This window comes from Equus caballus, chromosome 5 (genome assembly GCF_041296265.1).
Source record: "Equus caballus isolate H_3958 breed thoroughbred chromosome 5, TB-T2T, whole genome shotgun sequence".
NCBI lineage: Eukaryota > Metazoa > Chordata > Mammalia > Perissodactyla > Equidae > Equus > Equus caballus.
The window spans coordinates 18811055-18823954 of NC_091688.1; the positions used below are offsets into that span (position 1 = coordinate 18811055).

Consider the following 12900-nt stretch of genomic DNA (forward strand, 5'->3'; position numbering starts at 1 on the left):
TTCTGCCCAATACAAAGGAGAGTAAAGACTATGAAAAGCAAACCTCGAATATTGTTGCTCCTGTGAATCGACTTAAAGCGGCAAACTCAAGGATCAAGGTACCTGCACAAGCTGTACAGGTGTCTGTCTCAGTTCCTGTCCGAGCTTCTGGTTTTCTGATACCAAATTTTAAATTAATCTAAATAAAATCAGAAGATTATCATTAGCAATTATCAAGAGATAATGACTTCTTGATAAGAAACCATTTTTCAATCAAGACTTTTATATCAAATCATAAAAATAACTCACAAAATCACTAAACACTGAAATTCAATCTGATGATGTTTGTGATTTTCCAATTAACATTTCGGGAAGTATATTCTAAGCACATAATATTCGCGGGGTAAATAAGTTTTCATTTAGTTCCTTTCTTGATGATATCAAAATTCAGTATCATTATAATAATTACATAGAGAAAATAGGTTCTATAAAAATTTTGTTCTCTGGACAGTTTGAACTAGTTAGTACAAGAACAGGAAACCAGACCAGCCCTAAAGAAATTAGGTTTAATTGAGAATTTGTGAAAAATCAGTAGTATATTAGTCTTTCATAGAGAAAAAACTGATTAAGTTATGATATATATTTAAAATGAGATTAATATTTTGTTCACAGGCTTTAGAAATTTTGAAATAGAGAGTATATTGCCTTGTTGACAGGCTAACAAATAACACAAAGAAAATTTTTTCAAAGACAGCCAAATAATACTACAGTATAAACCTGGATTAACAAGAACCAGACTAACCAGAAACTGATTAAAACTAGAATGTTTTTCTTCAGTCTGACTAAACAACGAAAGAGTAAGTATATGCCAAAGATTTAGCATAGCAACAAACAAAAGAATCAAATACAAAACATCATGGGTATGTTTTCAGGTCAGTTATTATTCAAACTCCTCTACAGAGAAACTCAAATTTATATTTCAATTCATCTGTAGAAATCAATTGCTAGGTATGCCTATTACCTTAACAGGGTCCAGTCAACAGACTCTCAGCATTTCTAAACAAGGAGAGGGGAAGATACTCGCTCAGCGACAAAACAAACAAATGTGAAACGTAGGTGAGACAAGGGGAGTGGATCACTAAGGCGGCTTCAGTACGGTCATTTATCCCACTTCCTAGAATGTCCCTCGAGGCATTTACACCCCATTCCATGTGCTATTAGCCTGGTAGCAGCTGTCCACCACCACTCAAATTCACAGTTACCATGGTCGTTTGTACTTCTGCTAGAATAATAGTTTTAGGTAGCTCTGCACCATGAGCCAGATGGGAGACTATCCCCTGTCCCCTTATGCTGCCTATCCGTCTATAGCACTAAAATTTATGTTAAGAATAATGAACTTAAAATGAAACAATCCTCAATAATGAAATATTTTAATTACATTAATAACACTAAAGTAAACTATAACAATTTTTATAAATATTTGCATTGAGTCAACAGCGAAAAATATTTTCTGGCTAGTTCTATTAATTACTACAATCAACTGATCAATATTTATTTAATAATTACCTACTATGTCATGGGTATTATGGTAAAAGACAAACTGAGGAGACCTTTGCCCTGAAGGAGCTTAAAATTCAGACAGAGTAAACAAGACAAATATGTAAACAGAGAAGATAATTAATAATGGAAAGTCTTAAATAAGTGTTAAACAAACAGAACTGACAACAAATGCTAATATTTAAAATTCGGAAGAAGAAATATCACTGCATTGGGGGTAGCTGAGAACTAAGAACGGCTTAAGACAAAAAGGGATAAAAGTATAATAAAGGTTTTGTACTTGGAAGGAATTTGGAACCTGGTTCCTCTTGGTACTGAGCTTTCCTGAGAATCACAAAGCAGTTTTTTAAAAACACCCTTTTTTATTAAAAAGTAAAAGTTTAAATTACCTACATTACATTTATCTACATTATGTATTTGCTACACTGGCAAATCCGTAAAATATGTATTAAATCATAATGGAATTCCTATTAACCCTATATTTTATGGATATAATCATCTACTCAAGTTTAGCAGTGAGGTCTTAAATGAGAAGCTGGCAAGGTGCTTTTCATTAACTTTGAGGAAATGGCATTACAAAATGTGGACTAGCTCAAGGGTTTATAGGTGAGTTTAAAAAAATGACTATTAACTCTTGCAATTGCATTTCCATCCAAGAAATTCTTCTGGTTAAAACTATTAATGCAAATACTATCAATTATGTATGCATATCTAAGAGAGACGGATTGCACAAACTGTCATGAGCAAAAGCAGTATCTACTAAGCGTGTATAAGGAAGGAAGGGGAGGCAGTTATTTTCTACCAGTAGTCCTCTTCTAAAAAATAATTTTTAAATTTTCTTGCAATTCAGAGGATATGAAAACAGTACAATTTTCTTTGTTTTACTATCATGCCCTCAGTGGCTTCTGTTTCAATTCCTCGCCTGCCTCTTATATTATAGCAAAAGAAATCCTAGATTCCAAAAAATTCAGCACCTCTATTTATAACAAAAACTAAAAACATTTACTAAAAGTAAATTCAATTAGATAAACAACTAGATAGTTTAAAATAACCCTGCTTTTAATTTTAATATGCTAAGAAAATTAAAAGATCAACAAACAAGTTTAACCACAGTAAGCAAAGGAATTCAAATTAAAACATGATTCTACTCTTCTCCTCCTTAAATTGGTAAAAGAATGATAATACACGGTGTTGGCAACGGTACAAGGACACATGCACTTTTTATTTTTTAAATTTTTTTTTTTTTTTTTCCTTTTTCTCCCCAAAGCCCCCCGGTACATAGTTGTATATTCTTCGTTGTGGGTCCTTCTAGTTGTGGCATGTGGGACGCTGCCTCAGCGTGGTTTGATGAGCAGTGCCATGTCTGCGCCCAGGATTCGAACCAACGAAACACTGGGCCGCCTGCAGTGGAGCGCGCGAACTTAACCACTCGGCCACGGGGCCAGCCCCAAGGACACATGCACTTTTATACAACACTGAGGAAGTAGAAAAGTAGAACCTTCTGGAGGGCAATCGGGCAACAAGTACCCAAAGCCTTAAAAAAGCATTTCCTATTCTGTGACTCACTGCTTCCTCTTCTAGTAATTTATCCTAAGGAAGAAATAAGCAAAAAGATGTGTAAAAGGATGTTCACAGGGGCCAGCCCAGTGGGCCAGTGGTTAAGTGCGCACGTTCCGCTTAGGTGGCCCAGGGTTCACTGGTTTGGATCCCGGTTGTGGACATGGCACCGCTTGGCACGCCATGCTGTGGTAGGCGTCCCACATATAAAGTAGAGGAAGATGGGCATGGATGTTAGCTCAGGGCCAGGCTTCCTCAGCAAAAAGAGGAGGATTGGCAGCAGATGTTAGCTCAAGGCTAATCTTCCTCGGAAGAAAAAAAAGAAAGAGATTTAATACTAGTCTGTTTCATTAAAAAAAAAGTGTTAGTCATGATCCACTAATCAACGGGTAAATCAGTGGGCTGTGACCTCTAGTTTGAAAAGCACTGTTCTCTATCTTGCTGTATCTCCAGCCAGAGATTTCTTGATGGAGGAAATGAGTCTTATCTGATTTATGTTGGTACAGAAGTTATTCCGGGTAACAGAGATGGCAGGCCTAAACGCATGGAAATGAAAACAACAAAACAAAAAACAACAAAATCCTAGGTGTTTTGGGGGAACACTAATAGATGCTTGTGGCTGAAATGGAACACTCATTTCACTGGGGTATGGGTATGAAAGAATGTCAAAGAAAGTCTATTGCCAAACCATAACGAACTCTGACAGTTCAAGGACACCAAGAACAACAGGGAGAGTCAGTAAAACTTCTCAAGGGAAAAGTAATTTGATAAAAACTATGCTTTAGAAAGACTAATTTTTTAAGTGTCCAAAGTATAAATCAGAGAGAAAAGAGTAAGATGGATATTTACAGTAGTTTAGGAATAAAATTATATTGGTTTCAACTAGCATAGCAGCAGTAAGAAAAGACAAAAATTAATAGAGGTCAGTAATGGCTGAGGTGTCTGACTTGGATACAAGGGAGAGAGTAATAACGTTAATAAAGAAGGAAATAGGAGCCAGTCCCGTGGCTGAGTGGTTGGGTTCGAGCACTCCGCTTTGGCAGCCCAGGGTTTCACCGGTTCGGATCCTGGGTGTGGACATGGCAGCGCTCATCAGGCCATGCTGAGGCGACGTCCCACATGCCATAGCTGGAAGGACCCACAACTAAAGATATACAACTATGTACCGAGGGGCTTTGGGGACAAGAAGGAAAAATAAAATCTTACAAAAAATAAAAATAAAAAGGAATGAAATAAATCAGGAGAGAGAGTTCTTTCTTTCTTCAATGGCTTCTTTCCCTCTGGTTTAAATAAAAAATTTTCTTGGAAAAAACACAAAACTTTCTCAATCGACTCTGCTGCCAACTCTAAACTACCAACATAGAAGAAGTCTCAGAATGAATGGTCCTGTACTTTCACCTACTTTGAATCCTTCTTTCTCCTTTATTCTACCACATTATATCCTTCAAGGCTCTGTTTGCCTCTAATCCTCTTAATGTTTTCTAGAACATCTTCTTTTGAAACTCTTTTCAGGATTTCATAATACTACACACTACTCTGTGGCTCTCCTAAGCCTGAACACGCTCCTCTTCACAGCTCTGCTCCCTACTCATCCCCCTGTCCTGCGTTCTCTCCACATCCTCTCCTCTGGAGAGTTAACACCTGCCCTCACTGCTTCAACTACATCTTCTGCACAAATAAGTCTGTGTCCAAATGCTAGTCTGGCATCTGTTTCTTTCTTCTGCAGTATAACCTAATCTGTACACAGTGACACATAAAAAGGCTTAAACTAATCTAAATTCTCATACCACTCAAAGGCAAATTAATTGAAATGTCAATATAAATTTGTTACATAGCTATGAAACGTTTTTTGCCAGCCTCAGGCAGGTGAAGAACAATGGCTCTGATCACAAAAATTCATTTTTTTAAAATAGCAAAGGAAGTATACAAAGAACATTTTTCAGGATTACTTACTCTTGGATAAGGAAGGCCACTGGTAGTATTGAAAGCTGGTAAAAGTTTGTAACCCAATTGCTTTGCCATTTGGAGAAGTTCATCATTGTACCACTGCATATACTCGCCTTTTTCTTTCAGCATGATTGCCAATGAGTGTCCACCCAAAAGACCCCTGCAATCACAGAGACGAAACATTATCCACATCTTACAGATACTTACAGATAGGTCACTACCTAAAAGGACGTGGGTATCTTATTATCAACAATTTAGCATCCGTAAGGAAAGATCACAGAAGAATCTAATTCTCCACCTAACTCTGGGTACTCATTTTATGGCAAACCATTTTAACTACCTAGCCAGTACAAAAAAAAATTCTGATGTTCTATCTGCGGTAAAGCATTCTTAAACGCCTTAAATTTTCTTAAAATGAAGAACATCCTAGAAATCACTTATTTTAACAAATTTAACTAATTTAATTGAATCAACATGAAATCTTTAACTCTCTTATCACAATATTAAAAAAAACCTCTTCACTCTGTATTAAATGTAATAGACAAATAAACTGTGAAAAGCTACGTAACTATTTCCTTAATTGAAGAATAGACTCACTTGTCTGTCTGAGAATAGGAAATGAGTTACAATAACACAAAGGTAACCATTAAATATAAAACTTAATAATGTGGAGACTTGAATTAATAAATCCTATAATTCCACCCTATTTTAAAAAGCTCCAAGAGCAATTCAAACTGCTTAGTTGTGAGGTAATCCTCTAAGTTCAGTTTCCTTTGGCATGAAGAGGTGCTGGCTAAGGTTAGGAAAGTACGTAAGCTGGTGAGCCTGTGATGGAGCTAACCCCCAAGTGTTCAACCTACAGTCCTTTTTAACAACATGCAGGGATTACCTTTGATTTGAGTCTGCAACTATCTCCAAAGCCCGCTGCTGTCTGTGCCTGCTACAATGCAAGGTCATCCCACAGCCTCTGTGTTTCATAATATCCCAACTTTTATCTTCTAAACATAAGAAGTTTCTTGCTTTATTACCGTCAAAAAATAAACAGTATACCCTAAGCTTTTGTTATTAAAATTATAGCTTCAGTGTTTTACTTACCCAAGAACTCTGATGTTTGTTTCAAAAACTGATACAACTACATCATTATCTAAATTAACATCTCTTAAAACTTTTCTCACTGCATCTTCAAATTCTTTAGTTTTATTTAATACCTAGGAAAAGAAAATCATGAAAATAAAGTTCTTTTCTACCAAGTCAAAGAAAAATATCCTCAGAATAAGCTACTAAAAGCAAGTTAATACACTTTAAGACTCTAAAAAGACAAAATATTTCCTTAAGCATATTACGAAAATGTGATAATATTTGAAACCAAAAAAATTAAGTGCCTAATTATAAGGAATCTTTATATACTACTTTTTTAAACACACTGAATATCATTAGGACTTTAAAACAATCATCCTCAGAACTGTTAACTGGTTTCTTTATAACCCACATACATACATACAATTGAATATTATTCAGCCATAAAAAGGAATGAAATTTTGATATACACTACAACAAGGATTCACCTTGAAAACATTATAATTAGTGAAGTAAGCCAGATAAGGACAAATATTTCATGATTCCATTTGTATAAGGTACCTAGAATAGGCAAATTTATGGAGTCAGGAAGTAGAGGTTACTTGAGGTAACCACGTTACAGGGGCTGGGGAAATGGAGAATGGGAAGTTATTGTTTAAGGGGTACTGAGTTCCGTTGGGGATGATGAAAAAGTTTTGGGTATACAGTGGTGGTGGTTATACAACATTGTAAATGTATTTATTGTCACTAAATTGTAGGCTTACAAATGGCAAAAATGATAAATATTTTGTTATGTATATTGTATAAGACAAAAAAAATTTTTTTTTTTAAAGATTGGCACCTGAGCTAAGAACTGTTGCCAATCTTTTTATTTTTATTTTTTTTCTACCTTTTCTCCCCAAATCCCCCCAGTACATAGTTGTATGTTGTAGTTGTGGGTCCTTCTAGTTGCGGCATGTGGGACGCTGCCTCAACATGGCGTGACGAGCGGTGCCAACGTGCACACCCAGGATCCAAACCAGTGAAACCCTGGGCAGCCAAAGCAGAGGGCATGAACTTAACCACTTGGCCACAGGGCTGGTCCCCCAAAATATTTTTTAATAAAAAAATTTTATATAAAAAAAAATATATATATATATAACCCACGACTAGAGCTACATGAGGTGAGCTCTACTGGGATCTGGTTTCCAAGTCAAAACAAAACAAAAAACCATCCTCTTCACCAAACATCATTATAAAAGTTGCTCGCTCTCAGAAGAAAGCACAGCCTTCAGGGAATGACTGATCCTAAACCATACACCACCTGCCATCTTCACCCCGTGGATGCCCCGGCCCCTAAGTACTAAGGGGGAAGTACAATGTTGTGGTCAAGAGCAAGCTCCAATTTGAATTCTGGTTCCTTCATTCACTACTTGTCTAATCTCAGTCAAGTTACTTCCATCTCTGAGCCTGTTCCTTCATCTATAAAAAGAGGAAACACCTTCTCTCACAGGGTTGTCTCCTTAAATGAGGTAATTATGTGAAGTACTTTTAGCAGAGTGCCTGACTTTGTAATACTACTATTATTCCCACATGGGCCTAGAAGCCTGACTAAGCTAAGAACTCTGGGATTCTTGCACCGAGCTTCATGAAGGGGTCACTGTCATTATATAGGTTGCTTAGATTTTTCAGTCTAAATTAAGCCTGCCCAATTACATGTTATTTAGGGCCTAGATCCACTAAAAGTAGTTTTCTTTTATTTGACTATTTAATCTTTTTGTTTGATAATATTTTGTAGTGCTTTTTCACTTGATTTGATACTTCCACTAAAAATTCTAATTTAGATATAAAACATTCCACAAGAGGGCCAGTCCCAGTGGCCTAGTGGTTAAGTTCAGTGCACTCTGCTTTGGTGGCCCAGGTTTGGTTCCTGGGCACAGACCTACACCACTCTGTTAGCAGCCATGCTGCGCTGGCAGCCCACATACTAAAAAATAGAGGAAGACTGGCACAGACGTTAGCTCAGGCTGAATCTTCCTTAGCAAAAAAAAAAAAAAATCCATAAGAGTATCTGACTAAAATTCAAATAAAAGTAAAATTTAGGGTAAGCCTTGAGTAAATATAATACGAAACCCAATTTTAAACTGACTGCTTTCCCTTCTCAACCTCAAAGTCCATGTAAATTCTACAACAATTGTAGAGGAATATAGCCCTTAAAATGAGACACAATTGTTCTACTCCCCCCTCACACACAAATACACTTTATAATATCGTTTTATTAGTCTCATTCTTCTTCCTAGCTCTATCTCCTGAGAACTACTCCCAAGAATAGTACCAATGCTATTTGTTTAAAAGGAGAATCAAACTGGAAGACAGTTCTCTCTGTCCATAGTTAGCTAGAAAATTCACTCTGACAGCCCCATCAGTTAATGAGTTTCTTAAGCTCCTAACTGATAAAGGATGAATTCAGGTCCCTTCCTTTCCCCCATTATCTTTAATATGCTTTGATATCTTTCTACAGATTTCATGGTAATGTTAAATTTAAAGTTTCAGTACTTGACTTCAGTACAGTCAACAGAAACTAGATGGCTAGAATTACAAACAACAGTTTAAAGATCAAACTATGACAAAAGAAATTCTACTTAACACATTATGGCATAACCAAAATAAAAATGGTAGGGTTGTGTGTACTGTCACAAGTGATATGTCTTATTAATGTTTTCAAATAAATAAATCACAAAATGAAAAAATCATCACAAAGTAAAGGCAAAATAAATTAGAAATATTAATACTTGTATGGATAAAATGTGCAAGATAGCATTCCTTCTAAATATAGGAAAAAACATTCAAACTAATTTCTTTTAATTCTGTTTAAACTAAAAAGAAAATGTTTAAGATAATAAAAATTCAAAACGAATTTGCGTATTTCAAAATTACAATGATATGTAATAAGTTACTTAGGTTATTCCCACTTGAAAAGACTGAAATTTAAAGAGTTTATAATGTATAATTTTTTAAATGTTTGTAAGACTTCATCACTTCTTGGTCCTCCCCGCCACAAGGAGCCAGAAGTCAGTTTACAGCCCAGGTTACCACAAGTGTGGTCTGCTGACCAGCAGCAGCACCGCCACAAAGTGGCAGCTTATTAGAAACACAGATTCTTGGGCCCCACCTTGAGTATACTGGGTCAGAATCTGCATATTAGCAAGATCCCCAGGTGACTTGTAGTACGTTGAAGTTTAAAACCACAGCATCATCGTATAGTGGTTCTCAAACTTTAGCATACACAGAATCATCTGGAAGCTTATTAAGAAACAGACCACAGGGCCTCACTCCCAGACTTTCTGATTCAGTATGTCTGGGATACGGTCCTAGAATCTGCATTTCTAAGAAGTTGCTAGGTGATGCTGATGCTGCTGGTCCTGGGATCATATTTTGAGAACAATGCCAAAGTATATAATTGGTATAATCTGAAGGTTATAACCATAATGATAATGACTGTCTTCTCAATTAGAAGCCAACAGATTTCTAAATATTTGAAAGTTATGAAGCCTGGAACGACCTTTTCTCCTTCACTTCTGAAAAAAATTTTAAAACACATATGATATCTGAGGTCCATGTTCATGAAAATCAACTAAGAGCTTACAGAGAGATGATAGGGAACCTGCTATATGGAAGGATAAAGCCAAAATGACAGAATGAGAGACAAACATAAGTCCACCTTTGGTCTTTCCTGATACACTGCTTCTGCTCCACACTCCCCTGTATCAAGTTTGTGCATAACCCAGCCAGAGTTACAAATCAATAACACTACTTAGTTTTTCCCAGGGTGGTAATTTGTGCCTCCCAGGTTATTTTGCTTATCTTTTTCTCTTCCCCAACACCTAGGGTCTTAAACCAAAAATAAGACACAGACTATTCTCTCATTCTCATAGGCCTTATAATACAGTTTGCACATTCCTTTAATCTCTGAAAAATGAAGCCATGACTTTCGAAATCCTGATCCAGTTAAAAAGGACTAAACCACCAGTCTTCTCAACAAAAAGGTCCTCTCAAGCACAGTTGCATTTTATAAACAAAGAGAAGCTCTAGAGGAACAAACAATAACGCCCAGCCCCACTCCACAACAATTAAATCAGAATAACTTGGGAGAGGGGGATGTTTTTAAAACTTCACAGGCAGTCCTCCTAAGGTGCTGGTATAGTTGAGACTCTCTGGTAAAAAAAAAAAAGAAAGAAAAGAAAATTGCCCAGTGAAAGAAGAATGTAGAAACAATATTCAAAAGAAAAGTCTCGTTCTGAAAAATTTCTGCCACCCCAAAGATTTTTTTGTTTTTTAAAATATTAATTAGTACTTGAGACATTAACTCATAGGTGAAAATTATGCCTTAGGGGAAATCCTGACACAAGCCTACTTGTATACCATAACTGAGCTAAAAGTAGAAAACTAGAAAGATACTGTATTTAGACATCAGGACATCTAGAATTCCATCTTTCTCCTCTGCCATCACAAACCATGCCCAACCAGATAATTTAGACGATTTTGTATCACGTGAGGTTGAAAAGGAATGCCAAGAAATGATCACTTGGTACTAAAAATCACGGCTGGGAAACCAGAATTCCTTTTAATGAATATAATATATAAAAATTCTGATTTAAAAATTTCAGTATCATTGTGGCACATCATTGTGGAACAAGAATATCAACGGTATTTTCTAAAATTTCTTTCTTCACACAGCTTCAAGCTCCTTGTCCAAAGGAAAACAACCTTTCTGATTAAGGCGCCATCACATAAGCTGACAGACTTATAGATTATTTGAGTATCTCCACAACTCTGCATAATTTCACTTGACATTCACATGACATTATCAACTCAACAGTGTGAAAGATTTATTTAGAAGCAAAGATCAGAACATCTTAAATTCCAAAGGCTTCTATTTCAGACTTACTGTGTAATGATTCTATCACAATATTTGAGGGCGTATGCTATGAGATTTATAAAATAAGGAAATTCAAGAAGAATCAAACCTACCACAAGAGTGTCCAAAGAATCAATCAGTGTCAGGGAAAATCTAAGAAACAAGTACAGCGAGATACAAAACATTAGAATTCTGAATATTTTATCCATGAATGTATAAGCTGATGTATCTACATCCTGTTGACTGATAGTTTCTACCAATTAGTACTTCCACACATCTATGGTACAGTGTAACTCATAAAGCACTGAAAAGAACCTGAAACGCCTTCACATTACATTTATGTTCAGCATATCTACATATCTTTCAAAATGAACAGAAATATTCATTAGCTCTTTTTATTTTTTATTTTATTTACTTATTTGTTTTTTGTGAGGAAGATCATCACTGAGATAACATCTATGCCGATCTTCCTCTATTTTCTATGTGGGACACAGCCACAGTGTGGCTTGATGAGCAATGTGTAGGTCTGCACCCAGGATCCAAACTCGTGAACCCCAGGCAGCCGAAGCAGAGTGTGAAAACTGAACCACTACACCACCGGGCCAGCCCTTCATTAGCTCTTTTTAAAGCAAATAAAAATATTAAAGCATCAACACCTTACAACGTGTCAATGACTTCATAAACATTTTAAAAGTGACATCCATCTTAATAAACAACTTTTCACTGATCTGAGAGGTAAACTATTTAATTTGTTATAAAAGATAACAGAAAGGAATAAGGGAACTTAATGTAATACTTAAAGCAGTCTTTGAAATTTAACCAATCCCCAGAAATCCGAATGTAAACTGTCTCTAAGAAGTCTAAGACTTGGGAACTTTGAGATGCCATGCCCATACTCACTTTCCTAAGGCATCATCGACATCACCCCGACTTGGCTCCTGGCCTCTAACACGACCTCTGCAGGTTAAAGGCATGAGTTCATCAGCTGGGTAAGCATGTTCCTGCAAGGAAAATCTTAGTGAGTCACTAAGGAAAATAAGAGAAAGCACACATCATTTAGAGAACACAACCGTTTCACAGTTATAAAAAAAAAAAAAAAAGAAAAAGTAACATAAAAGTTAGTCAAAAGTTCTACCATCCTTACAGTCTACGAAATCTTTAAAAAAATTTTTAGTTAATATAATACATGCTTGAAAGAAGAACAATACAAGAAAATATTTCTTTAAAAATCTGATAATCTGCTTCCCCTCTGCCTAATCTCACTCCCCAGAGGTAACTACTGCTAAGATTGGCATTTACCCTTTCAGACTTATCCACATACATTAAAATACATGCACATATATCATGTAAAAATTTTATTTACAAACAAGTGCTCCTGCCATATGCACGCATTGCTCTAAAATTTGTTTACTTAAATCAAAGTGGGATTTTTCCATGCTAGAATTTTTAGATGTGTTCTATTCTTTTTAATAACTGCAAAGTGATAATTGAATATTAGCTAACATTATTGAGTATTTATGTTCTAAGCACTGTTCTATACACTTTAGTTCATTTAATTATCACACAACCCTCTGAAATAGATTCAATTATCTCCATTCTGCCGATGAGAAAACTGAGGCCCAGAGAAGTTAAGTAAGCCTACATCACACAACTAGGAAATGGTGGATGCAGAATTCAAATCTGGTAGCCTGACTTCAGAGCCTGTAATCTTCAGAGTACCTGCTCCTCACAGTATTCCAAAGTACAGATATGTTAAAATTTACTTATTTACTTCTCTATTGATGAACATATAGGTTGAACTCAATTTTTCACTATGTAAACAATATTACAATAAACATTTATATGCATATATATTTTGTACATATGCTTCTATTTCTATGGATTAA

General features: G+C 35.8%; 1 protein-coding gene across 14 annotated transcripts in view; it reads right to left on the reverse strand.

Annotated features, from left to right (window-relative positions):
• EDEM3 (ER degradation enhancing alpha-mannosidase like protein 3) overlaps positions 1-12900 on the reverse strand; it is a 64187-nt gene that overhangs the window by 33925 nt on the left and 17362 nt on the right. For all 14 annotated transcript variants that reach the window (XM_001490885.7, XM_023640701.2, XM_070267867.1 and 11 more), the window contains 5 exons: positions 11915-12015; positions 11128-11167; positions 6136-6248; positions 5047-5200; positions 44-178 (listed from right to left, as the gene is read on the reverse strand). In XM_001490885.7, the coding sequence (XP_001490935.1) occupies positions 44-178; positions 5047-5200; positions 6136-6248; positions 11128-11167; positions 11915-12015 (543 nt within the window). The remainder of the gene's footprint in view (positions 1-43; positions 179-5046; positions 5201-6135; positions 6249-11127; positions 11168-11914; positions 12016-12900) is intronic.